Genomic DNA, 26966 nt, shown 5'->3' with positions numbered 1-26966 from the left:
TAAAAAAATATTTCATTGAGGGCTTAAGCCCCTCCCCCTTACACTTTGGGTCCGCCCATGGCTGCCAGAACGCCGCCGGTTGTGTCTTCTGCTGTGCTTCCACCTATGCCAAAAATGGGACTGCCTGATTCATCTCCATATACTACTTGTATTTCATGCTTTCACATTTTCATCAAATGTCTACTATTGTTATGTATGTTTCATGAATTTCCTTACGTAAGCCATAAATAAATGATAAAAGTATAATAAATGTTAAAAACAATACTACCCTTCTTCTCTTCATTCAGCTCTAGCCCTGTTTCTTCATCTGGTATTGATTCATTCCACTGCAATAACTTGAGGGATCTTTTCCATAAGACAGACGCTCAATGCCCATTTTCGTTGTCACATGCTCCTTGTAATTTCCATCAATTTCATTGCCCCCATCCGCAATAAGATAGGGCAACTCCACAGCTGAATCAGGAGCGGCAGCACCACAGCTGTGAAAGATGATGAGACCGAGATAGATTTCCATCTATGCATACGCGATGAAGTGAACTTGAAAACTTCCTCATGCATACAAAGGTTGAACCGAAGACATGAAGCTTCATAACTTTCTTCTCATACATGCTACGGCTGCCATGTCAGCATAGATATTTTGGAAGAGTTAGTTAGAAGTTGAGTTAGTTATAGAGTTAGTTAGAAGATATTTTGCTTAATATCTTAGCTTAAATTCTAGCTCATATCCTTGTATAAATATAATAGTTTCCTCATTTATAACACTTGAATTTTCGATCAATAAGATTGAATTCCCTTCTCTTGGATCATATGAATCCACATTATACATTTTCTACATGGTATCGGATGTGATTTGAATTACTTCCGCTAATTCAAACACTTTTCCTTCTTCTTCATCCTTTGTTTTTCTTCAAATCTTCAATGGTGTGTGGTAACAGTTCCACCTCCAACGCAAATATCACTCATTCCTCTCCTATGGAGGACAATTCCAGCCCTTATTACCTTAATCCAAGTGATAATCCAAGTTTGCAGTAAGTTCCTCATGTTCTCACAAGATCTAACTACATTCATTGGAGCAGATCTGTAAACACAACACTTGTGGCGAAGAATAAGATTGCTTTCATCAATGGTGATCTGTGAAGGCCGCGTGATGATGATCTACTTTTTTCAGCATGGCTGCGGTGTAATAGAATGGTTGTTTCGTGGCTTAGAAACTCCATCTCTCCTCAGATATGTTCTAGCATTATGTATCTCGATGATGCTCATGAAATTTGGTCAGATCTACGGCTTCGCTTCTCTCAACTTGATTCTGCTCGAGCTTATCAATTGAAGCAGCGCATTATGTCTCTTACTCAAGGAAAAGATGACATCAATGTCTACTTCACCAATCTTCGCATCGTTTGGGATGAGTACAAGCATTCACAACCGGTGGCTTGGTGCATTTGTGCAACTTGCAGATGCAATAGTGCCTTGAAATGGTATGAGTATCAAGAGCAGGAATGCACAATGATATTTCTGATTGGATTGAATCCTATCTTCTCTTAGATCCGATCTAATATTCTCTCTATGGTTCCAATTCCTCCTCTAGCAAAGGTTTTTTCACTTGTTTTGCAGGAGGAAAGGCAACAGAACATTGATGGCTATCCTCTAGTCATATCTTCCCTTATGAGTAAGCAGCCTTATCTAGCCAATGCTGCAACCATATCGTGGACAAATGCTTTGTTCTTCATGGTTTTCCACCAAGTTTTGGTAAGGGAAAGAGCAAGTTTAGTGCTGGTGGCAAGGAGATCAAGTCTATCAATATTGTGGAGGATAACCTTGAAGATTCATGTGATAAATCTGGTTTTTCTTCCTCACTGAATCTGCCTACTCAGGAGCAATGTCAGCAACTGATCAGTCTGCTTCAGTCTCAGCTTGCTGCTGCTGCTACTCTCAATCCATCCACTCCTCCTTCTGCCGCACCAAACATGCCTACATCCCCTCACATTTCTCCTTTCTCAGGTACTACTTTCTTCACCAATCCTTTCATTAATTCTTTTTCAAAATCTCCAACTGTTTGGTTACTAGACACTGGAGCCACACATCATGTGTGCTGTGATCTCTCCATGTTTACTTCTTCTTCACCTATCCTAAATGCCTCTGTAAACCTTCCTAATGGTGCTACAACCTCTGTCACACATATTGGTTCTGTCTATTTGACACCTTTGAATCACTCTTCACTCTATCCTCTAAGTACTACCTTATCTTTCAATCTCATTTCTGTGAGCTCATTAACTTCTTCACTGCCATGCACTGTTATTTTCACTCATGATTCTATTGAAATTCAGGCAGCTTCTCAGGAAACTGTGATTTGGAGGGGTAGCAGATTGGGCAACTTGTACAAACTTGATGTTCCTTCTGGTCCAAAGCTTGAAGAAGGTTCTGTCAATTCTTCTTCATTTACTTCATCTTTTAATATCCCTTATGCTAATTCAGTCACTAGCATAGATGTTTGGCATAAGAGGTTAGGGCATGTATCTTTTGGAAAGCTTAAAACAATGTCTGATGTCCTCAATTTTTCAAATAAATCTCATTCACTTTGTGATATTTGCCCTCTTGCCAAACAAAAACACCTTCCTTTCTCCAAATCTGATTCAAATGCAACTAAATGCTTTGATTTCATCCATTGTGATGTCTGGGGACCCTTTAATCCCTCCACTACCCAAGGCTACAAATACTTCCTCACTATAGTAGATGATTGCTCCAGATTTGTCTGGACATTCCTGATGCACAACAAGTCTGATGTTGGAGCTATTCTACCTCATTTTTCAATACTGTTCATACTCAATTTTCCACAAAAATCAAAGCCATTCGTTGTGACAATGCTCAAGAACTGAACATTCCTTCATTATTCTCATCTTTTGGAACTATCATTCAACACTCTTGTGTTGAAACCCCCTAGCAAAATGCTCGGGTAGAAAGAAAACATATGCACCTTTTGAGTGTTGCTAGGAGTCTGTTATTCCAATCTTTTCTCCCTATTCAATTATGGGGTGATTGCATTCTTACAGCCTCCTATCTCATTAACAAAGTCCCATCCTCTGTGCTACCAGATAATTTGACTCATTTCCAAGTTCTTTTTTAAAAACCCCATCTTATTCACATCTAAAAGTCATTGGCTGTCTTTGTTATGCTTCAACTTTAGAACGGGGCAGAGATAAGTTTTCACCTAGAGCCACCAGATGTGCTCTACTAGGATATCCCTCTGATTACAAAGGTTATAAACTCATTGACTTAGACTCCATGCAAGAAATCATCACCAGAAATGTCACCTTTCATGAAGACATTTTTCCCTTCTCTCATCTATCTCCATCTAATTTTCCAATTTCACCTCCACCTCAAAACATTCCTACACCATCCGTACACACTCCTCCCACTTCAAACTCTCAAATCACCACTCCTACTCCAAATAAAACTATCACTTCCTGCCATGGCAGATCAATCAAGCCCCTCTCTCATCTCACAGACTTTATCTGCAACTCTGTTGCATCAGCCACTCCATATCCCATCTCCTCTTATCTCAACCTATCCAAACTTTCCCCTGAGTACCTGAAATACACTATTCTCATGTCTGCCATTCCTGAACCTACCACTTATAAACAAACCTCCCAATATAAAGAGTGGCAGCATGCAATGCAAGATGAATTAGCAGCCTTTTCTAGAACAAGCACATGGTCTGTCACTGTTCTTCCACCTGGCAAGACTCCCATTAATTGCAAATGGGTTTATAAAGTCAAATTCAATCCAGATGGAACAGTAGAAAGATATAAAGCAAGGCTAGTTGCCAAAGGATTCACTCAACTTGAAGGAGTGGATTTTCTGGACACCTTCTCTCCAGTAGCAAAACTCACTACTGTGAAGATGCTTCTTGCTCTAGCATCTATTCAAGGCTGGTCTTTATCTCATCTTGACATCAACAATGCCTTCTTATATGGTGATTTAAAAGAAGATATTTATATGACATTGCCTCCAGGCTATGAAGTTGATTGGCATTCTGTTGAAGGGGCAAACTCAGAATCAACCCTTGTATGCAAGCTCAAGAAATCTCTCTATGGTCTAAAACAAGCATCAAGGCAATGGTACTTAAAACTATCTGAAGTGCTCAATGGTTTTGGTCTGCAACAGTCTGCCTTTGATCATTCATTCTTCTTCAAGAACAATAACAATGGCTTTCTTGGAATAGTGGTATATGTTGATGATATTCTTGTTGCCACCACTCATCCAGAAATAACTGAAGAATTCAAGACATTTCTCTCACAATACTTCAAATTTAAGGATCTTGGAGCTCCTAAATATTTTCTGGGATTAGAAATTGCAAGAAACAAGAAAGGGGTATTAGTCTCCCAAAGGAAATACACACTGGATTTGCTGAGAGACACAGGGATGCTTGGCTGTAATCCTTCCACTGTGCCCATGGATCCCTTAAAAAAGTTAAGACTGGACTCTGGAACTCCCTTCAAAGATGCTGCAAAATATAGAAGACTTATTGGAAGATTGATCTATCTCTGCATCACTAGACCGGATGTTACATTTGCAGTGCACAAGTTAAGTCAATACGTTTCAAATCCAAGTGATGAGCATTGGGAAGCAGCTGAGAAAATTCTCAGATACATGAAGGGTGCACCAGGTCATGGACTATTCTATTCAAGTAATAGCAAGATCAATTTGAGTATATTCTCTGATGCTGATTGGGAAGCATGCCCAGATACAAGAAAGTCCATGACTGGCTACTGCTTATTTCTTGGCTCTTCAATGATTTCATGGAAAATAAAGAAGCAAAACACCATTACTCGTTCATCAGCAGAAGCTGAGTACAGAGTCATGGCTCAAGCAACATGTGAGGTAGTCTGGGCTATTGCTCTTCTCAGAGACTTTGGAATAAAGGTTGAAAAGGCTGTGCCATTGTATTGTGATAACTAATCTGCAATCCATATTTGTTCAAATCCAGTTTTCCACAAGATAACTAAACACATTGAGATTGATTGTCACACCGTGAGAGAAAGATATTTGGAGAACGTGACAAAGCCTGTACACATTAGGAACAATCTGTAACTAGCAGACATCTTCACTAAGCCCTTGGGAGCATTGGCCTTTCGTTCTATATTGAGCAAGATGAATTTTGAAAGTCTATACAATTCATCTTGAAGGGGCATGTGAAAGATGATGAGACCGAGATAGATTTCCATATACGCATACACGATGAAGTGAACGTGAAAACTTCCTCATGCATACAAAGGTTAAACCGAAGACATGAAGCTTCATAGCTTTCTTCTCATACATGCTACGACTGCCATGTCAGCATAGATATTTTGGAAGAGTTAGTTAGAAGTTGAGTTAGTTATAGAGTTAGTTAGAAGATATTTTGCTTAATATCTTAGCTTAAATTCTAGCTCATATTTTGTATAAATAGAATAGTTTCTTCATTTGTAACACTTGAATTTTCGATCAATAAAATTGAATTCCCGTCTCTTGGATAATATGAAACCACATTATACATTTTCTACATAGACATTGCATAGTTTTAGACACGAGTAAGCTAAGTTAATCTAGAAATGAAGAGTTTTAACATGGCCACAACCTAAAAAAAATCCTAGCTCATGACACAACATATTAACGGAATAAGAAGCCAACTATCTGAAAAGCATAATTTTATCTACATTGTGATGCAGAAATAGTTAAGAAAACATATTTGCGAATATACATATATTTTCACAACAAATTACAAATTGAAGCCAATCATTAGTAATTTTATCATCTCGATAATTACAAACCCTTTTTCCCCAAATCCGAAATCCCATTTTCTTTGCCGATTTCGACCACCCGTCTAGTATCGCAAGATCCGCAAACGTAGCAGCCTTTCTCTGTTTCAAATGGCCCGAAATTTACTGCTTCTCGCTCTCCCACCTCAAGGCCCAAAAGAAGGTATATTAGTCTGGATTTGTATTTCAAGATTGGTTTTTGTTTTTAATTTTTTTTGCAGTTTTCTTACTAAATACTCCCTCTAAAATTGATATAACCTTCTAAAAATGGAATGCAAATATTTTTATGATCCCATAATATACTAATCACCCCTAGTATAGAACTAGAGACTAAAATATGACTGATGGATGAGACGAGATATTGTACAAATAATTTCCATCATTCATCTTACGAGCAATTTCCTTCATCCCAAGGGCAATTTAGTCATAATACATTATTATAAGTTATTTTAATTTCTCGGGTGAAGTTTGGACTGTTCAAATTTGGTTCATTATAAGATGAATAAATTATATCAAGTTTGCTAGACATATGCATCTTAGGAACATTGTCTAGCCCGATTCTCAGTAGTCCATCAAGTTCGCTAGTTCCTAGAGGGTTTGAGGTGCTTGTACACGCTAGGAGGAAGTCATTTTATCCTCGAGGACAATACGGCAATTCGTTATCATTAGCGGGGGTGTAAGTTGTCTTGCAGAAAGAGAGATTTCCTCGATTCGATATATTATTAGTTTGTTTTCTTATTTTTGTTGTAATTTCTATTCCACCCACCTCCGTTCCGGCACGGTCTTGTGAGTTACAATGGGAGTCGCGAGCAGCTGCACCTCTTCTGGCACCCCTACCCCGGCCCAACCCCCGTCGCGATGACTTGATCAAGCAAGCTGATGACTTGATCAAGTGCGATGACTTGATCAAGTCATCGGTGATCAAGCGCGATGACTTGATCAAACAAGCCGATGACTTGATCAAGTGTGTTGAAGGAGATGGCTTGATCAACCAAGCCTTGTTGCATGAGAAAAGTGGAAATGTGCATGTGAGGACTTCGCATGAAAGTCGTACACGAGGAAAAGCAAGTGACAGCTCCCAACAAGCTGTCATCGCACAAGCCAACACCTCACGAGCTCAGCTCATGACTGTACCCATGCTCACAGCTAAGATGCGGGACCACGAATGTACTTGGAGAGACGTGGTGCTAAAGGGATTAAAGAAGGAAGTAGATTAGCAGAGTTTGTTATGATTAACTTTGTAATCTTGCTTTAACTAATACTAAATGGATTATGGTAGAGTTTTAGATGTTTCCTATGCCACACATATGTAACCGCACTTTGAGCATTTTGCATCATTCAATGAAATAGTGAATTCGACTCTCACCATCTTCTATATCAAGTTATGTTTTGCCTTGCCTTAGCTTTCATGCTTTATTATTGTTCTTTTCATGGTATCAGAGCGGGATCTTTTTGATCTTGTCTCCATACTTCTTTTTCTTCTTGTTTGTTTTGTTTCCAAGAATGGCAAGCTCCAACACTTCATCTGGAGACATTGCTCAAAGTCAAGGAACTCAGCCTGCCTATGCGCAGCTGCCCCCCATTTCAGTAAAATTGACTGATGGGAACTTCTTAATGTGGCAACAACAAGTTGATGTCACTGCTTATGGGTACAGGCTAGAAGGATACCTAAATGGTGAGAAGAAACCTCCATCTCAAACAATAGTTGTTGCAGAAGAAGAAGGAGGATTAGCCATAAATGAAGATTTCATTTCATGGCAGAGACAAGATAGAAGAGTGGCTGCGTGGCTGCTCTCATCTCTATCAGAAGAAGCCCTAGGTCTTGTTGTGGGACTGAGATCGGCTAGAGACATCTGGAGCGCTCTCGAGACAAATTTTGCCAGCAGATCTACTGCAAAGATCATGCAATATCGACAACAAATGCAAAATTTGAAGAAGGATTCACTGAGCATGAGTGAATACATTGGAAAAATGAGAAACTACTTTGATCTTCTAGGATCTGTTGGGTGCAGAGTTTCTGAAGATGAACAGGTCATGCATATCCTTGGAGGACTTGGACACGAGTATGTTCCTGCAGTTAGTGCCATCAGCTCCAGATCTGATTCATGGAGTCTAGGAGATGCCACTGCTTTCTTGCTCACTTTTGAGTCTAGAATGGAGACCATGAGATCTCACTCTTCCAGTACAGAAGGCTCACAACCTGCTCTCAACTTGATGCAACAGTCAAATCAGAAAAGAGAGTTCACCCCATACAATCAAATAAGGTTTGATTCAACTGCAAGGGGAGGCTCAAGAAATCAGAGAGGAGGTAGAGGCTTTGGAAGAGGAAACAAAGTGATTTGTCAACTATGTGACAAACCGGACACACGACAGCCAAATGTTGGCACAGATTTGAGCAAAATTATGTTCCTCCTCAGTCTTAGCTGCAATTCAGAGGGAATCCATCCAATCAGAATCAAAGTTTCTCCAATCCATCAGCACATCTGGTGCATACAGCCTCTGCAAGACCTTCTCCATCTCCCAGCTCTTCTAATGTCTCTGAGTTCGGCTATGATTCTGCTGCATCAACAAGCTGGTATCCAAACTCTGGTGCTACTCATCATGTCTCTGGAGATTTGAGCAATCTCAACACAAGCTCAGAATACACTGGAGGTAAAAGTCTTTTACTTGGAAATGGATCTGCAGTTATGATTTCTAATGTTGGAGAATCAGAGTTAAAGTCCCATTCTGCTAGCTTTTCCAGGAAACTCACCTTAAAGAATCTTTTACATGTCCATAACATAACCAAAAACCTCCTTAGTGTGTCTAAGTTTGCTACAGATAACTCTGTCTTTTTTGAATTCCATCCTGACTTTTGTTTTGTCAAGGACCTGGGAACCAAGGAGGTCGTGCTCAAGGGAACTTTTGACAAGGGACTATACCATTTCCTAGTTGATCACTCACCAATCAAGAGAAGCTCTAGCTCCACCATTTCCTTTCCTGTTTCATTCAATCAAGGATGTCCAGCTATCCATTTTGTCAGCACAACAGTTTCTAGCCATTGCTAGTTCTAAATCTGTTCCTAGTCTTGACTTGGCCTTGTGGCACAATAGACTAGGACATCCTACCTTAGACATTGTCAAGAGTGCACTAAAAAGCTGTAATATCCCTTTTTATTCAATAAATGATTCACAACTTTGTCATTCTTGTTGCATATCTAAGGCTCATAGGCTTTCCTATAATTCCTCAGAATCTGTGGTTTCATCTCCTCTTAAATTGCTACATAGTGATCTCTGGGGACCATCCCCAGTTGTTTCAAGAAATGGATATAGATACTATGTTTCATTTGTGGATCATTATTCAAGGTTCACATGGATTTATCTGTTGAAGAATAAGAGTGATGTTTCTGATATCTTCAAAAAATTTAAGTCATTAATAGAAAATCTGTTTCAGAGGAAGATTAAGTGTTTTCAATCTGATTGGGGAGGAGAGTTTCAATGTTTAACTTCATATTTTAAGGAGAATGGGATAATGCACATGCTTTCTTGTCCCTATACTCCTCAGCAAAATGGATTGGCTGAAAGGAAGCATATACATATAGTGGAGACTGGCCTTACTCTTCTCACTCAATCTTCTCTTCTAGTTGAATTCTGGGATGATGCTTTTGTCTCTGTGGTTTTTCTTATCAACAGAATGCCTTCCAAGATCATTGCTGGGATCTCTCCATTTCAGAAATTATTTCTCAAGAAACTTGATTATTGTGCATTGTGTTTTCCCCTGGTCCGGCCATATAACAAGAATAAGCTTGATCACAGGTCATTGAGGTCTGTATTTCTAGGTTACAGTGCCTCTCATAAGGGGTACAAGGCTCTTCTCACAGATGGAAGAGTTATAGTTTCTAGAGATGTCATCTTTGACGAACATGTATTCCCCTATCCAACTCTTTTTCCATCTAATGACACAGATGCCTCCATTGTATCTCCATCTGTGTTGCTTCCATATCCACCTTCACAGACCATCTCTGTTACTGCAACACATCAGCCATCTCCTGTAATTCCTTCTGCTACACCCCATTCTTCACCTTCTCCTATCCATACTCCCACATCTCCACACATTTCTCCTCCACCTCACCATTCTGGTTCTGATTCATCTGCTAGAGACCAGTCCACTTCAGCCTCAGATGCCTCTCTTGCTCCCCCTGTTGCTTCTGAAACTAACACTTCTAGCTCACACCATATGACTACTAGATTCAAGTCTGGAATCTTCAAACCTAAACTCTACACTCTACTTGTCTCTCCACCTCCAACTCCTAAATCTGCCACTAAGGCATTGCTCATTCCAGTTTAGAAAACAGCCATGTTGGCTGGATATGTTGCCTTACTCAAGAATAACACTTGGATCCTTACTACATTGCCTCCTGGAAAGAATCTAGTGGGGTGCACTTGGATTTTCAAATTGAAACTTCATCTTTCTGGAGAGATTGCCAACACAAGGCCATGTTTGTTGCTCAAGATTTCTCACAACAATCAGGGTTTGATTTTACTGAGACCTTCAGCCCAGTGGTTAAACCTGCAACAATTAGAATGATCCTCACAATTGCTGTATCTTTTGGTTGGGAAATAACACATCTTGATGTCAACAATGCTTTCCTCAATGGTGAGTTGAAAGAGGATATCTACATGAGGCAGCCTCAAGGTTTTGAACAAGGTCGTCCTCACCTGGTCTGCAAGCTCAAAAAGGCTATCTATGGTCTTAAACAGGCTTCAAGAGCCTCGTTCATTACCATTCACTATGTGCTCATTTCACTTGGTTTCAAGCAATCCAGAGCTGATGCTTCTATGTTTGTCAGAAGATCAGGTTCAGAGGACATCTTTCTCATAATCTATGTTGATGATATGCTTGCTACAGGGAACTGCCCAGCTGCAATCCAGAAGGTGATCAGTGAATTACATGCTCAGTTCTCTCTTAAGGTTCTTGGTGAAGTCAATCTCTTCCTTGGAGTAGAAGTTGTCAAAACTGAGTATGGTCTTCCTCTTTGTCAATCTTCTTACATTAAAGATTTACTAAAGAGAGCTAACATGACTAGAGCTAAGGGCTTCCCCACACCCATGGTTTCAAGTTGTGAACTTAGCAAAACTGTTGGTGAACCAGTCTCAGATGCCAAGTTTTACAAAAGCATTGTAGGTGCTCTTCAATATGCTGCTATAACTCGGCCAGACATCAACTATGCAGTCAATAAAGTTAGCCAATACATGGCCTCTCCTCTTGATACTTACTGGAGGGCAGTTAAACGCATTCTAAGATACCTATCTGGGTCATTGGACTATGGTATACAAATTCACAGGTCCAATGGTGTTCTATCTGCTTTCTCTGATTCGGATTGGGCGTCTGATTTGGATGATAGGAGGTCTACCACTGGTTTTTGCACTTATTTTGGTAGAAGCTTGATTTCATGGTGTGTCAAGAAGCAAACGGTTGTAGCTCTCTCTAGCACTAAAGCTGAATACAGAAGCCTCGCTCACACTGCATCTGAGGTAGCTTGGCTTACTTCCTTACTTGATGAGTTAAGAATGTCACTCAAATCGCCTCCTGTGATGTGGGCTGACAATTTAAGTGCCATTACTCTGGCTTCTAATCCAGTTCTACATGCTAGAACCAAACACATAGAACTTGATGTTCATTTTGTTAGAGATAGGGTTCTCAACAAGGAGCTTGAGCTACGGCATGTCCCTACTCAAGACCAGATTGCGGACATCTTCACCAAACCTCTGGGCCAACAACCTTTCGTGAAGCTCCGTAACAGACTTTGTGTTATTTCCTTAGCTTCCCTCATGTTGTGGGGGGTGTTAGAGGAGTGAAGAATGGCTTGATCACCCAAGCCGATGACTTGATCAAGTGCGATGACTTGATCAAGTCATCGGTGATCAAGCGCGATGACTTGATCAAGCGTGTTGAAGGAGATGGCTTGATCAACCAAGCCTTGTTGCATGAGAAAAGTGGAAATGTGCATGTGAGGACTTCGCATGAAAGTCGTACACGAGGAAAAGCAAGTGAGAGCTCCCAACAAGCTGTCATCGCACGAGCCAACACCTCACGAGCTCAGCTCGTGACTGTACCCATGCTCACAGCTAAGATGCGGGACCACGAATGTACTTGGAGAGACATGGTGCTAAAGGAATTAAAGAAGGAAGTAGATTAGCAGAGTTTGTTATTATTAACTTTGTAATCTTGCTTTAACTTGTACTAAATGAATTATGGTAGAGTTCTAGATGTTTCCTATGCCACATATATGTAACCGCACTTTGAGCATTTTGTATCATTCAATGAAATGGTGAATTCGACTCTCACCATCTTCTATATCAAGTTATGTTTTATCTTGCCTTAGCTTTCATGCTTTATTGTTGTTCTTTTCACTCCCCACTCCCGTCGATACAATGGAGGGGAGACGCCGGCTGCACCTCCCTTAAGCGGCGCGGCTCTTCCTCTCTTCTCCACTGTTGATTGTAGTTTGAAGAGAGGCTTGACATGATAAAATGGTAACGATTGGTTTGAAAGTAGACATACAACGAAATTAACAATCATTATCCACTCCCTAATCACCTTATTTTTTTACGTGTCTCCTGATGCTGTCAGATTCGTCCACGTGCAATCCCACTGATAAGGCTAATTTCATGCATCAATTTAAGGGTAAAATGTACTCTACTTGATCAGTTTATCGCGCAAAGCAAGTGTTAAATGTGCAGGAATGCCGCTTGACCAAGGCAACAAGGCTAAACTGATCAAGCGAGTACAATAGGCGAAAAGGCCAAATTTCGGGGGAAGTTGATCAAGGGGAGTAATCAAGCAGTTAAGGAGGGGACCACTGGATGTCAGAAGAAGGACACGCGAGGCTATGAGCTGGATGGTGCGCAGCATTCTATTATCAAGGACAACGTTCTAGAAGGGGACACGTGCTGAAATATGAGACGCAAGGACAGAGCCGAGTCACGATTCTGTTGCTGAAAAGCGTCGTCATTCTAGAAGAAGAGCACGTAGCAATCAATGAGTCGCTCACTCTCAGCATGAGCGAATATTCCCTGCCAAGATCGTTATCCAGCTGGAGGTCGTGATGTGCCACCACATGAAAAGGGAATCCGATCCTTTTACTTTCCGTCTAAGTTTAGCTTAGTTCTCTAGCTTAGTTCAGTTCTCTAGAATAGCTTAGCTTAGCTTAGATAAAGTAATGCTTAGTTAGAAAGGGCGATCGAAGGAGCGCTACAGAATACTTGATATCTGTCGGCGTTTTCTTAAGTTTCCCGCCGAGGATCTCCTCGGTTTTACTTGCTTTCGCAGTTTCCAGAGTGTTAGCTTAGTTTAAATTTCACGTTGTACTGTTCTAGTTTAATCGAAGTTGTTTTCGTTTTCATCCTCGCATTTACTGCTTTAGTTTCAGTTTCGTTACGATGCACTTGACCAGTAGTTAAAGTTACATTGTTCATGTTAGCCAGTTTAATTCTGCCTAGAGTAAAATCAGTAGTTAAAAACTCTCAAGTTAAAGCGTGGCAGCAGCCAACCCCCTGTTCACTACTCACACACTCGATACACTAGCTTCTCTGTGGGATCGACCCCGAACTTGCCGCTTTACTGTTAAAGTAGTGCAAAATTGGGAGTTATAAATTACTTTGGTTGGAATCGAGTGAGAGCGAGATTGCATTGATCAAGTGGCAACGACTTTTACTAACTGATCCAACCGGTTGAGTCATCTTCCATATAACTTGATCCATTCACGCAACCTCCCGTTCGAGACCATCCACCCACCCAATCCCTACCGTACCACTCATGGAATGATGTAACTTAAAGAATAACTGACGAGCTCTTCACTTATCCACTTCCATCACGTGAATCACATCATTCGGCTTAGCAGCTAGTTAGCACACTTTCATAACAATTTGATATGCGAATTTTTAACAATCACTCATCATATCATACAAGAGGTTATATCATACAAGAGGTTCAAACCCCAATAGCCTTCCACATCCCGATTCGACAGTATTGTGAGGGGTATTAAATCAGGATATGCAGTGACCCGCTAACGGGGAGGGTTTAACCCACTGTCTACCAGAAGCCCACCTCCCAAGACCTCACTCGTTCCCATAATAACTTGCATACTTTTCTTTTTTAGTTTATCTTATAAAAAATATCACATTTAAAAAAAAAGTTTTTCCTCACGTTAATATAAATATACTATTTTCTCATTTCACCTAACACAGTAAACAACATCTTCTAAAATTCCGTATCATTTCTCAAGTATGGTATCTATCATGAAACAAAGAGAGTAATTAGTAGTAGTTGAAAAAATTAGAAAGATAAAACTTCTATATGATAATTTTTTATAGAAGTTATCTTCAAATAGAACACTGATTTGAAGATGGTGGGATCTTATTTACCAGTGTATATGAGAATTATTATAAATTGTTACTCCCTTCGTACTCAAAGAATATGCATTTTGGGTTCGGTATGAGTTTTAATGCAAAATTGATAAAATAAGAGAGATGTAGTGGGAAAAAGTAAAAGTATTGTTAGTAGGGAATGAGCTCCACCTCATTAAAGAGAAAAGAGTTTCTAATTTGTTTATTAGAGTATCAATAACAATTTAATTGACATACTTATGTACTTCTGCCCCAAGTTTTTTGAGTCATATTTCATTTTGAGTTGTTACAAGTTAATTGAGTCATTTCTCTTTTTGGCTAAAAATAAAACATCTAATCACACCAATTTTATTCTTTATTTACTTTACTCTCTTTTCTCTCTTACTTTATTCACTCGTCTACTTTATTTTACTTTATTTAACTCACTAACACAACTTTCTTCAATCCCGTGCCGAAAAGAAATGCCTTAAGTAACGTGAGACGGAGGAAGTATTTATGTTGACATTGGTAATATGTATAGTTGATAAGTTAGTAGAATTAACAATTTAAGATAATCGCCACTAATCATATTTGCTATTTCGGTCATCCGCAAAATGATGTTCACTTTATTTTTTTCAATTTTTGGTAAATGGAGCTCACTTTCTACTAATTCATTACACACATATTCTATTATAAAACTAATATAAAATGTGGAACCACATTTCACCAACTTTTTCCACTTACTTTTCTTTACGTCTCTTGAAACTCGTGACGTATCAAACGTGAACAACATTTTGCGGACGGAGGGGTATCTAATTTAGAATCATCAAAATAATTGATTACTGTGTACTGAGTGTCGTATAAAACTTGATAACCGCTTTGCAGTAGGCTTTCAATAATAAGTTCGAATTAATCAGAGATTGATCGTATATAGCTAAGACAAGTCAATGTAATTAAATCTTCTTTTACATCCGTCTCGTGTTTAATGTGCCATTAAAATAATAAGAAGAATAAAAAATGAAGCATGGTTTCCGAAATGAATCAGGTTAGCACGTGCGAGGCCACCGTGAACACCGAAGCATGTAAAAGCGACACGTGTGAGTAGCTGCCCCCATATAAAATAAGCAAATCAAGTTCAACTCGCACATCTGATTAATTGAAACAAATTAACAAAAATAGCGAAACATCCCCGCAAAAAAAAAATCGATTTTCCATTTCCAGCCAGTCTAAATTCCATCTCGAGATCCTAAAAAATGGTGCAGTTGATGAAGAACGACGAATCGGCATCGCACGGCGAGAAGACGCCGGTGAAGATGGAGGTGGAGGATTGTTTGGAGGAAGAGCACGGTCCACTCCACAAGCGCCCCAAAGTACTCATCTCTTATCGCTATAATTTTTGTTTATTGCTACTCTGATTATTGTTGTGGTGTTCAGAAATTTAATCGAACACGAGGCGTGCAATAAGTCACACTTTTGGTTTCTGAAATTCCGTGAAGGGTAGTGTGACTGTGTGAGAATGTACTAATTTGGCCGATTAATTTTCTCTTGGATGTAATTATAGGTTTATGAATTTCAATTTGTTTCCAATTGAGAGGTGGATGGCCTCGGGATGATTTGTATGTAATACTAAGATAATATTAATTTTGGAGAAATGGAAACCACTGATTTAATTAACCCGTGGAAGGTATTTTTTGCTTGGTTACGGCTAGGATGAGTTGGAACTGACTGCTTGATAGAGTAATTTTGGAGTAAATGGTATTCCCTACGTTCCAAAAGTAAAGTAAGAGAGACAATAATGTTAAGAAGAGTCCCCTGTTAACACGGAACGGAGGGAGTATTTGTTCATGAAAAGGAAATTGTTTGAAATGGGTTATGATGAATGGTCGCCTGAACTCATTGCAGCAGCAGCAACAGAGTGTAGGAATGGATGGTTTCGGGGTCCCACCATCGCAATACAATCCTCTTGATGAGCCAAGTCCATTGGGTTTGCGACTAAGGAAAAGCCCATCACTGCTGGAGTTGATTCAAATTAAACTGTCCCACTCCTCTGTGTCTAAACATGGAAGTCCAAGTAATAGTAAAAAGGAGTCCTTGAGAGCTGCTGGCGCGTCTGGTGATAAGTTGAAGGCCTCTAATTTTCCTGGTTCAGTTCTGAGAATCGGGACCTGGGAGGTAACTTTTGGCATTTTGTGCTTGAAAAAAATACGAAAAACTTTGAATGTTTGAGTGATTTTTTCACAATCCTTTGAATTTGCAGTATAAATCAAGATATGAAGGAGACTTGGTGGCAAAGTGTTATTTTGCAAAGCATAAGCTGGTTTGGGAAGTTCTTGATGGGGGTCTTAAGAATAAAATTGAAATTCAGTGGTCTGATATTATGGCATTGAAGGCAAACTACAGTGATGATACTCCTGGAACTTTAGATGTTGTGGTAATAATCACTATCTTATGATGTAAATGGTATCTTTCACTTTGTTATGTTTAGTCATCATCAATAAGCATTGCAGCGTCCATAATACCCGTTTTTCTGTTCATTTGTCAGCTGAGACATCAACCTCTTTTCTTTCGAGAGTAATCCACAACCAAACACCCCTTTTTCTGTTCATTTTTCAGCTGGCACGACAACCTCTTTTTTATAGAGAGACTAATCCACAACCTAGGAAGCACACTCTTTGGCAAGCAACATCAGATTTTACTGGTGGACAAGCTAGTCTATGCAGGTAAGCTAAGGTTATCCTGCTTCAAGACAGTATGTTCAAATCAAGTTTTTGGTAACCCTCTTCGTGTTTCTTGAATCCATTAGTGAGTTTACTGTTCCTGTTGATTTCATGCTCAATGGTTTCATATTGGTTTGTTTTGCCATATTTCCATGGATAAGGGAGTTGTATATTTTGGCTAGTCACCTAGTGGGTTTTCTAAAGAAGTCCTCCTGGACGTTCCCATGTTTAATTCGAGATGGTTGCATGATATCATATTTCATAAGACATGTTCTTTATTATTGTTTGATTTATTTTTATTTCTCTTTTGTCTGTGTTTTGATATCTATTTCAAATAATACTCCCTCCGTCCCAAAAGAATATGCACTTTGGGTTTGACATGAATTTTAATGTAAAAATTGGCAAAGTAAGAGACAGGGACAAATGGTAGTGGAAGTAGTGTTAGTGGAGAGTGGTGTCCACATGTTTAGTTGGATTGTAGTGGTATAAGTTGTAAATAAAATGATAGGTAAGGGTAATAAGTTTTTAAATATTTCCAAAAACAGAAAGTGCATATTATTGTAGGACGGACAAAAAGGAAAGAGTGCATATTTTTGTAGGACGGATGGAGTAGTGAACTACAAAAATGGTACCTGGACTTCGCCATTTGTATGTATGCAGTCCCTGTACTTTAAAAATATCATTAGTGGTCCTTAAACTTTGATGTTTGCACTTTTTTGGTCCTTTTGCATTTCTCTAAAATTATTTTTGGACTTAAATGCCCGCAAGCCATGGAGGACACTCGTATACTTTTCTTTACCTATGGAGCTGGTTCTTGGGGGGCATTTATGTCCAAAAAGAAATTAAAAAAGTGCTCAAGGACCAAAAACGTGCAAACCTCAAAGTCCAGGGACCAAAAATGTTGTTTTTAAAGTTCACGGACTGCTGCGTACATGCAAACGGAAGTTCCGAGACCGTCTTTGTAGTTGACACACTATAAATGAACAAAAAATGAATTGGCTTAAAACTATGTAAGTGGCTAAACATATTATATGTTCCACATTGCTTGGAAAGCGTATAAATGAAATTTTGAAACAAGTTAGATCAATTTATTTAGTAAACCAGTGATGAATAGTAAAGTTGCTAGCTGCTGTGGTAACCTGTCGCTTATGGGTCCTGCATTTTAGGTTGGGGATTACAAAGTGTCTGGGGGCTCCCTGGAGGTGTGGATGTTAGTCCAGATGGGAATTGATTTCAAATAGGTACTCTTCCAGTCTTCCTACAACATAGGTTAACTATGTTAGCAAAAGGAGAATGGATGTCAAGCAATTGTTGGTGAAGCTTGTGGCACATTCTTAGTACCATTTGGACATACTAGTGGGTTTGGGCTGTTTTAGAGCACCTTAAAGCACTACTATCTCCTAAGACTGACTTTATAGAAAGAAACATGACTGAGAATTTTGTGTCTGTCAAGAACTGAGACTCATTGCAAGTCCCACTTACTTTAATGTGTTTGTAGCATAAAAACTCTTGTAATAGTTTGGGTAAACACTTTGGCAAAGCAAACATTGATCCTAAGCAGTTACTATTGGAGGCTGTTGTGGCGTTGTGGCATTGTATACTGGGTTCCTACACTTGTGTGCTTTACACAATTATGAAAGACAAGTTGGAAATAAAGTACTCTCTGTCCGCCAAAAACATGTGATTGCTTACTTCAGTGACACATGCTTTAATATTTTTAGTTGCATGTTTGTTATGTGTACTGTTCGTGAGGAGAGGAAGGGGTCTCAAATTATTTTAAAATATTAGTGCTAGGCCCAATATTGGGTAAAGTGAGGTTGATAATCGATTTAGATTTTTGTGGGGTAGTGTCCAAAAGTAGATTAAACATTTTTTTGCTGATGGACGAAATAGAGGGGTAGGATTGTTTTTGGCTGATGAAGGGAGTATAATCGTTGATAAGAAATGATAAAAATGAATCTAATTCTCTCTCTTATAACCAAGCCAATTGATAAGACACATAAACTAATAAACATAATTTCTTATCCTTCTAAATGTTCTGTTTTCAGCATCAGAATTCTTCCCAAATGAAAATTCATATGTTGGAGCAGAATGGTAGGAAGGGTCTTATTGGTTGTCATATTGTTTGAGCTGATGGTGACGATCTTCTTTGGAATCCTTTGTATAGTGAACCAGCTCTTCTTACGACTACTGTGCTGGTACTTGTGTGGTGGTTAATTCCAACTTATTTTTTCAATTAAACTATGGGTATCTAGTCCCCTTCTTCTCTCACATTGGATGGTGCTTGAAATGAGTGTATATTTTGGTTTTCCATATTTATTGTGTTGTAGCATCAGAACTCTCTCTCGGAGATGATAGACTGTTTAATGGCATGAAAACTTTCCATACCATTGACCCGTTTTTTTTTCCTTTGGTTGCAGACAACACTTTTTGGAGTGTCCACAAGGCTTGTTGGGGAAACATTTTGAAAAACTCATTCAGTGTGATCCCCGCTTGAACTTTCTTAGCCAGCAAGGGGAAACAAAACTAGAATCTCCATATTTTGAACCCAGGATTCCTGTCTTTGGCGATCAAAGTGAAAACAATAATGAATTTGATTTGAATAGGGAGGGAAGCCCTTCCGTCTTCAGCTTGCATGATACTGCTTCACCATCAGGGCCTCAATCATCATCCTCAAAGAATGATGTAGATGTTCTTGGCAGACATTCAGAATCTTACACCCGTGAAACACCGTCTCCAAGCTCAGGTATGGTTATCACTTGAATAAACGTGCTTTTAAATTTTTATGTGTGTCTATATAGTAAAGCTGAAATTGACATGGTTGGAGTGAATATACTCCTCTTCTGATGCCTCTTGTCTGGTTTCTCCATGTGCATGGCTTTGTTTGTTGATTCTTTCACACATGCTTTTTTCTTATTATATTATGTTGCCAAAACAAATTGGTGAGCTGTTGGGGTATTATTTGATGAACTTCTGTGTCCATTAGTAGTTTTAGTTTTGTTAAATATGTAAGTAGGTGTATAATTTCTTCACCAGTATACTTGATTCTTGATGTTAAAGGCAACTGTTAAAAAAGTTGGTTGCATGAGTTCCCCAACTAAATGGTGCATCTTGTGTGGCCATTCTTCTACAAATCTCTAATCAAGGCAATTATCAACATAATTTGTTAGAAAAAATAGGTGAGGGAGACCGGCATGGGATAGTAAGAACAGAAACTATGATTGATATAAACCGAGTGAAACAAATGATAATTCTCTTATGAAGACCTACGGTAATTGCCATAGTTATACTAAACTCAAGATGATAGATATCCTTCTCAATCCTCAAGGGAACTATATGTAAGACTTGAAAGACTAATGAAAAGACTAGAGCAATAAATGTGACTAGTCAATAAATGTGACAAAAATGATCATAATACATTTATTAGTTACTCCACTCCACTACTTCTTCATCTTGTAACTCTCTCTGTCGTAGCTCTCCACTACTACATCATTATCATAATATATAATATAATTATTAGTAATTGGGGCACTTAATTGTGCATCATAATGAATCTTTTGGGTTAGCTCGAGAAGTGTTATGTCCATGAGATTTATCATTTGGATATGAATGGTGATACCATGAGAATAAGTAAGCCATAGGAATTAGGGATGTAGGGTTTTATCCAAACCGTCGGTTCGCATGGACCAGAGATGATTTTGGTTTTCGAACGATAACCATGGCAGTCGGCTGAACCGGAACCAGTACCTGACCCTGTTTGTGATCGAAATTTTTGAAACTGAAAACCGCTTGATTATAGTTGGTGGATGGATTTTCTGGCATCTGGGAGCGGGTTTGGAGAGGAAGTGTTTTTGGTAATTTTTGAGGAATAGAAGGGAAGGAAAAGAAGGGGGAGGGGAATGGCGAGAGAGGGAAGTGTGGTCAGCAGCAACGAGTTTTTGACGTTGGGGGCATGTTTGGAGAATGAGGTTTTGCTAATTTTGAGAAAGAGAAGGTAAGGAAAAGAAGTGAAGTGGGACGGCGATGGGGGAAGAGGTCGGAGCAACGTTGAGAGTGGATTTTCCGGTGTCGTGCTGGAGGAGGTTTTGGTAATTAAGAAAGAGAAGGGATAGAAAAGAGCTAGGGGGAGAATGAAAAACAGAATAAAGGAAAGGATTTAAAATTAAGAAAATCGGGTAGGCGCAAATGGGACCTGGAGCTAGCTAAAACCGGCCAAACCCTCAACTGTAGTGCCGGTTATCGGTTCCAAACTGGAACCGCTTTACATTTCCAATTTTCTTGGAACCGGAACTGGCAAGAAGTCAACGAAAAGATGCTATTTAAATGGTAATTACTACCTAGTAAAGAAATGCGTGGCAGTCCAATATGGCTACTTGATTGGAGTTATATTAGAAAATTTTTTATCGTGTCATTTTGCATTTGGGGGCTTGAGACTTGGTTGACATGGGAAAAATGAGTCTCTTCCTCTTATGCTGCATTAGATTGTGTCATCAGGTTCTTCTTGTTGTTATTTGGGAAGTCAATTTTTTTATTATAGGGTATATTTCTTCTCTTTTCTCCAGCTGGAAAACCTCGTATTCAGCACTAGTGATGTGTATAGATTTACTTTTGTCTCCGATTGCTGTAACTCTCAACTGTGGGTATACATATTATTGTACAATTGTACAATAATATGTACTCATCAGGTGAAATTAAATATGACCAGTTGGAACTATAGTTTAACTTTATTTGAAAATATAAAACTTCTGTCAGGTTTGAGTTCTAACAGTTTAATTCATCTCATCATATTCACACAGCTAGGGGCACACTGACAGTTGAAGATATAAAAAATAGCAGAATTGATCAACTGAAGGAGTTCAGCAATTGGGATCAGGTCAAGGCTCCTGGTCTCCATTCTTCTATGTCGATGAGCGACTTAGTGAGCCATCTCGAGAATCGGATATCAGAACAGGGCATATCTGACAATCCTACTCTCTCAAGTGAGGAATGGCAGAGCCTCCAAATCTTGGATGACATTAAACGGTGCTTGTTTAGTGAAAGTCAAAACTTGCCAGACTCGGACGAGAAATCACTCATGTCTAGGGTCGATTCTCTTTGCTGCCTCCTACAGAAAGACTCCCCTTCAGGTTCCAACACTCAGCTTAAAAGGGACAACAACATCAATCTGTCATTGATGCAAAAGGGAGATGATGATGAATCGAGTAGTGATGGCTCGTTGTCTACAGAAAAGAAGGCTGGAGATGGCGAAGATGTCTCGGGCCCAAACCAGGTGTCGTCCATGTCAAGGAAAGACTCTGTTGGAGAGCTGCTGCTTAATCTCCCTAGGATAGCTTCTCTTCCGCAGTTCTTCTTCAACATTTCTGATGACTATGGAAACCAAGCTCGGTGATGCAGGCGACTTTGACGCATGTGTGTCTCGGTGATTTGTACATGCGACGTAGTTGTATGTCTTTTGTCAACATTTGTGTAGTTTGAGGATTCGGAAATTAAGATTGATGATGAATCCTGTAATTATTTATGTTTTGAAGTTGGCATTAGGATATATCTCTTGTTTTGCTGCTTGTTCTGATTACCATACTGCTGCAAAATTTGTAATTATTGTTGATTTGTCAAAATGTTTAACTCTCTCCGTTTAAGGAAAATAGTCTCATTCATCCGTCCGTTGAAAGATTAATCTCATACTAAAAGTAAAGAATTACCCTAAATTAATTTAACTTTTAACTTTTTTCTCTTTCAAATGATCCACTTTATCTCTTTTATACTTAATCATTTATGTATTAAAACTTGTACAGGTCCAAAAGAAATTATAGATAAGCGTTCATCATTGGCAAATACTATCTCACACCTCTTTTCAGTCTTGCACATTTTCACATTTTCTTAAAAGATTTACAAATAGAATAAAATAAAATTTATGAATCTGTATGTGTCCCTTCATCCTCCACTGCTTCATTCTCCTGCAACATGTCCATCAGCATCGTTATCTGGCTCTGCAGCATTGTGTTTTGTCTCTCCACATCTGCTCGTTTGCTCCGTTCATCGAGCAGCTGCAGCTGCAGGTGCTCCAGGCATCGCGCGTCCTCTTCCAACTGCTCGTTCAGCCCATTGATTTCCCGGTCCTGCACACATTCCATCAAACAACATCAAACATCATCAAATAAGGTGTTGGATTATTTCAAAAGGCACCACCTTCCGGTTCATCTCCTGCACTGCAATCCTCCGCATGCTCTCCACAACGTCCACGTTCACCAGCTTCCGCTTCTTCCCGATCAGCCACCCCTTTGGGTAGCTTGCTGATTCGAAGTCGGGAGGCGGGAGTAGGGTTTCTGCAGAAGGACGTTTCCCGTTGGTGTTGATCACTGGTTCTAGTGGTTCAAACAGAGCCTTGCGCTTCTCTGAGAGGCTGTTTGGTTCTTGCTGCTTCTCCTCTGCTGACGATTCCGGGGTTTTATCTGCACTCGAGCCATCTACCGCCTCGTTCGTGTTCTTCACACTAGCTGCCGGAACAGTGATCATGAAGCAAAATGTCCTTTGAACACTCAATCAAATGTATTCACAATCTAATGCACATATAAAATGCATACAAGAAACAAGCGAAGAGGCAAAAATGTGGGGATCCTTAAGCATACCGAAACTACAATCGCTAGCATCAGCTTTTCCACAAACGAAAACAAACTGAATTCTTGTCACTAAATGTTCAAACTGCAAGCTTGCACTACATTCGTGCAAAACCTATTTGGTTTGACCAGTGACGAATGTTAAATAGGAGTATCTAAATCTTGTCCCACACTAACTTGATGAAGATCCGTCTAATCTATAAGTGTGGATAACCCTCCCTTGAAGAGGCATTTTAAGGGGGTGAGTGACCAATTTCTAATATGGTATCAGAGCGGGCCCAAGCTGACTCTTATCTACCTCATGAGTGGAAGACCGATGTTCATTTTGGCCCACATCAATGATGATTCGTATTTCTTTTCTTTCCTACCCACGTGATGTAAGTCTGATGTGTCATTCTGGCCCACACGTGCAAGGCATGTTAAAATCTCTAAAATCTATCTTACATCGACTTAATGATGATCCTATCCCATTTATATAAGAGTAGATCATAAGGGGATGAGTGACACATTTTTAATAGTAAAACCGATTGATCTCTACACACATATTTCATCACCCAAAATACAATAATAGCAAATCAATCAAAATAAATTTTCCAGATAATTTCCATCTAAACGTTACTAAGACTGAAGAATCTCAGCTCAAACTTGATCAACAAGTGAATAAAGATATTAGCAATATCTAATTCAACAAGTCAAAATTTCACAAATTAAGGTAAAAAGATGAAATAAAATCGTCAAAACATGACAAAATTGAATGACATATGTAAGGAAACATGTGAAAAATCGAGTCTTGATTGTGGTTCTTGCCTCAAACTGCATGCAAATGATGAAACTAAACAAGATCATATTAGAAGCATTTCACATAGTCACACATTAGTTGAGAGAGCCTCTCTTTACCAGCAAATCTTTTCCTAGATTTCCAAAAAACCGGAGGAGAAGAAACCGGAGAGAAGCCATTAAGAGCGTTTGCGGCAGCTGATTCCGCCATCATACCTCAAAAGATTCACTAATTCAACAATTCAGCATCGGTTTTTTGGTCACCCACAAAAATATTTATGGCCCGTTTTGTTCAAGGAGAATTCCAGAGAGAGAATTTGACGGTTGGGATTTGTCGCTTTGATATTTGCATCGTTTCATGTACCTCTTTCTTGTCGCGGTCCCATTTTATTTTCGCAGACAATGGCATAAGATTCAACGTTATCGGTCCACTAATAATGTCTTATTTCGTCATTCTAATCTGTGTATTAATAATCATCTCATTTTATTATTCTGGTCTTTATTACAACAATTCACTAACTTTATTTTACTCACAATTTATTAGTGTAAAACTAATACTCTCTTCATCTTAGAAAGTTTGTCACTTTTTCCATTTTCATTCATCGTACAAAATTTGTCACATTTTATTTTTATCAGTTTTTTTATAGTAAACCTCATATTATATATACTAACTCATTCTTACTCAAATTTTATTATAAAAATAATAGGAGTATATAAAAGTATGAACCACATTCCCATAACTTTTTGAATAATTTCCATTACATTTCTTAAAATCCGTGTCCCGTCAAAGTGTGTCAAAATTTATAGGCGGATGGAGTATAGAAAAGTAGGATCCACCTTCTTTCACTATTTTTTTCATTTAATTTCTACTCCCTCCGTCTCACTTTAAGAGTCCCGATTTACTCTTTTTAGATGTCTCACTTTAAGAATCCTGGTTGAAATATTCTATAAATGGTAATAGGCTCCATATTCCACTAATATTTTTCCATTCATGCTTTATTATAAAACTAATACTCACTCCGTCCCAAGTTACGTGAGACGGATGGAGTATATAAAAGTAGTTTCACATTCCACTATCTTTTTTCACCAACTTTTCTTTATATTTCTTAAATCTCGTGTTGAACTCAAATGAGACTCCTAAATGAGATGGAGGGAGTATACATTTCTTAAAACCGCGACGGGTCAAACTTGACCTTATAATCGTGAATGGATATCACCTCTAGGGAAATTGGATGCAAGTGTACTCAATTATTCATTAGATTCTTCGTGGAAAATGGATTACAATTACTCTTTAGCCCTTCAAGGAACACAAATTATATATATCCCTCCGTCCATTAAGATGTCAACATTTTGTTTTTAATTTTTCCCACTTTATATGTTCATTTTATTCTTAATATCTTTTTTGTTTTAGCATGTCTTAGTTTTCTTTTATTTTGATAAGACCTATATTCTATTTTTATTATTAATTCAATTATTTTTCATTATAATTTTTCATTAAAATTTATAAACGTAACATAATAAATTATAAATGCTAAGCCGTTATGACAATTAAAATAGTCCAACTTGAAAGCTCACCAAACATTGACACCTATTTTACTCTATGCGTATTCATGCAAGAAAGTAAGAGGGTTAATTGCAACAACTATATATTTATTACAACTCCGCTCCATAAAGTTTGTCCCAATTTGATTTGACGCGAGATTTAAGAAATTATTTGACTTTATATTAAATGGAGGTGTGTAATGGATAATAGTCCCATATTGAGGAGATTGAGAGGTATATTTAATGTCTATTTTTAGAAAGATTTTAATTGGAATAAACTGTATGAAATGGAAGAAAATGATAAAAATGAGATAAATTTTGTGGAAGGAGGGAGCAGTATCTTTCAGTTTTTTATAATCCAACTTTTTACAATACACAAAAGTCCATATCGACCGAAACGGTCGTCACGCCACAATATAAAACTCATAAAATTGTGAATTTTAATTATCATATTGTAATTGTAAATTTTGATTAAAAATATGGTAACTTGGCACAATTAACCTAGGGTATAATACTATAAATTCCGCAGCTTAAATTAATGGTGGAAGTTCAAACTTCAAACCAAAGTAAAATTGCATCCGCAATAACTCCCTCCGTCCTATTGAAGATAACCCACTTTCCTTTTTAGTATGTCCTAACCAAGATGACATATTACTAAATATGGAAACACCTTTATCTCTACTTTGTTCTCTCTCTTACTTTACTCTACTCTACTTTGTTCCTTCTCTCTTACTTTACTCTTTCCACTTAACACACAAAATAAAGGTGCATAAAATCCCGTGCCGCTCAAGGAAGGGGTGATCTTCCTTGGGACAGAGGGAGTATATTACTCCCGCCGTCCGTGAAATGTTGTCCACATTTGACTCGGCACGAGTTTTAAATAACATGAAGAAAAGTGAGTGGAAAAAGTTGCTGGGATATGAGTCTCATATTTATTTATTAGTTTTATAATAGAATGTGAGTGTAATGAGTTAGGGAAGAGTAGACCCCATTTATAAAAAATAGGGAAAAAATGAACAATATTTTACAGGGGGATCGAAATGGTAAAAGTGGACAACATTTCATGATTATCCACTTGGGACAACATATTATGAGTATTTTTAATTAGATCAAACTTTAGCCTACATAGTATATTACTCTCTCCGTCGCGAATAT

The 26966-nt window shown here is 38.6% G+C and overlaps 2 protein-coding genes across 4 annotated transcripts; one reads left to right on the top strand and one right to left on the bottom strand.

The window, feature by feature from the left end:
• Positions 1-15326: 15326 nt before the first annotated feature.
• On the top strand, positions 15327-22528 carry LOC121802246. Of its 2 annotated transcripts, none has more exons than XM_042201867.1 (6): positions 15327-15531; positions 16067-16333; positions 16419-16592; positions 16775-16881; positions 19299-19624; positions 21675-22528. In XM_042201867.1, exons 1-6 carry the CDS (start codon positions 15415-15417, stop codon positions 22265-22267), a joined length of 1584 nt encoding a protein of 527 aa, XP_042057801.1. In that variant the 5' UTR covers positions 15327-15414; the 3' UTR covers positions 22268-22528. The 2 variants fall into 2 exon arrangements, with proteins under 2 accessions (XP_042057801.1, XP_042057800.1); XM_042201866.1 differs by having other exon boundaries at positions 16064-16333.
• Positions 22529-22682: 154 nt separating this feature from the next.
• On the bottom strand, positions 22683-24639 carry LOC121801904 (protein HEADING DATE REPRESSOR 1-like). Of its 2 annotated transcripts, none has more exons than XM_042201365.1 (3): positions 24390-24639; positions 23065-23372; positions 22683-22964 (listed from the first exon to the last, which is right to left on the bottom strand). In XM_042201365.1, the coding sequence occupies exons 1-3, from the start codon at positions 24481-24483 to the stop codon at positions 22788-22790; spliced, it is 579 nt and encodes a 192-aa protein (XP_042057299.1). In that variant the 5' UTR covers positions 24484-24639; the 3' UTR covers positions 22683-22787. The 2 variants fall into 2 exon arrangements, with proteins under 2 accessions (XP_042057299.1, XP_042057298.1); XM_042201364.1 differs by having other exon boundaries at positions 22683-22994; positions 24390-24638.
• Positions 24640-26966: the final 2327 nt, after the last annotated feature.

This window comes from Salvia splendens, chromosome 5 (genome assembly GCF_004379255.2).
Source record: "Salvia splendens isolate huo1 chromosome 5, SspV2, whole genome shotgun sequence".
Classification (NCBI taxonomy): Eukaryota; Viridiplantae; Streptophyta; class Magnoliopsida; order Lamiales; family Lamiaceae; genus Salvia; species Salvia splendens.
Note: the sequence above shows the minus strand (reverse complement) of the source record. Positions and strands in the feature narration are given on the sequence as shown.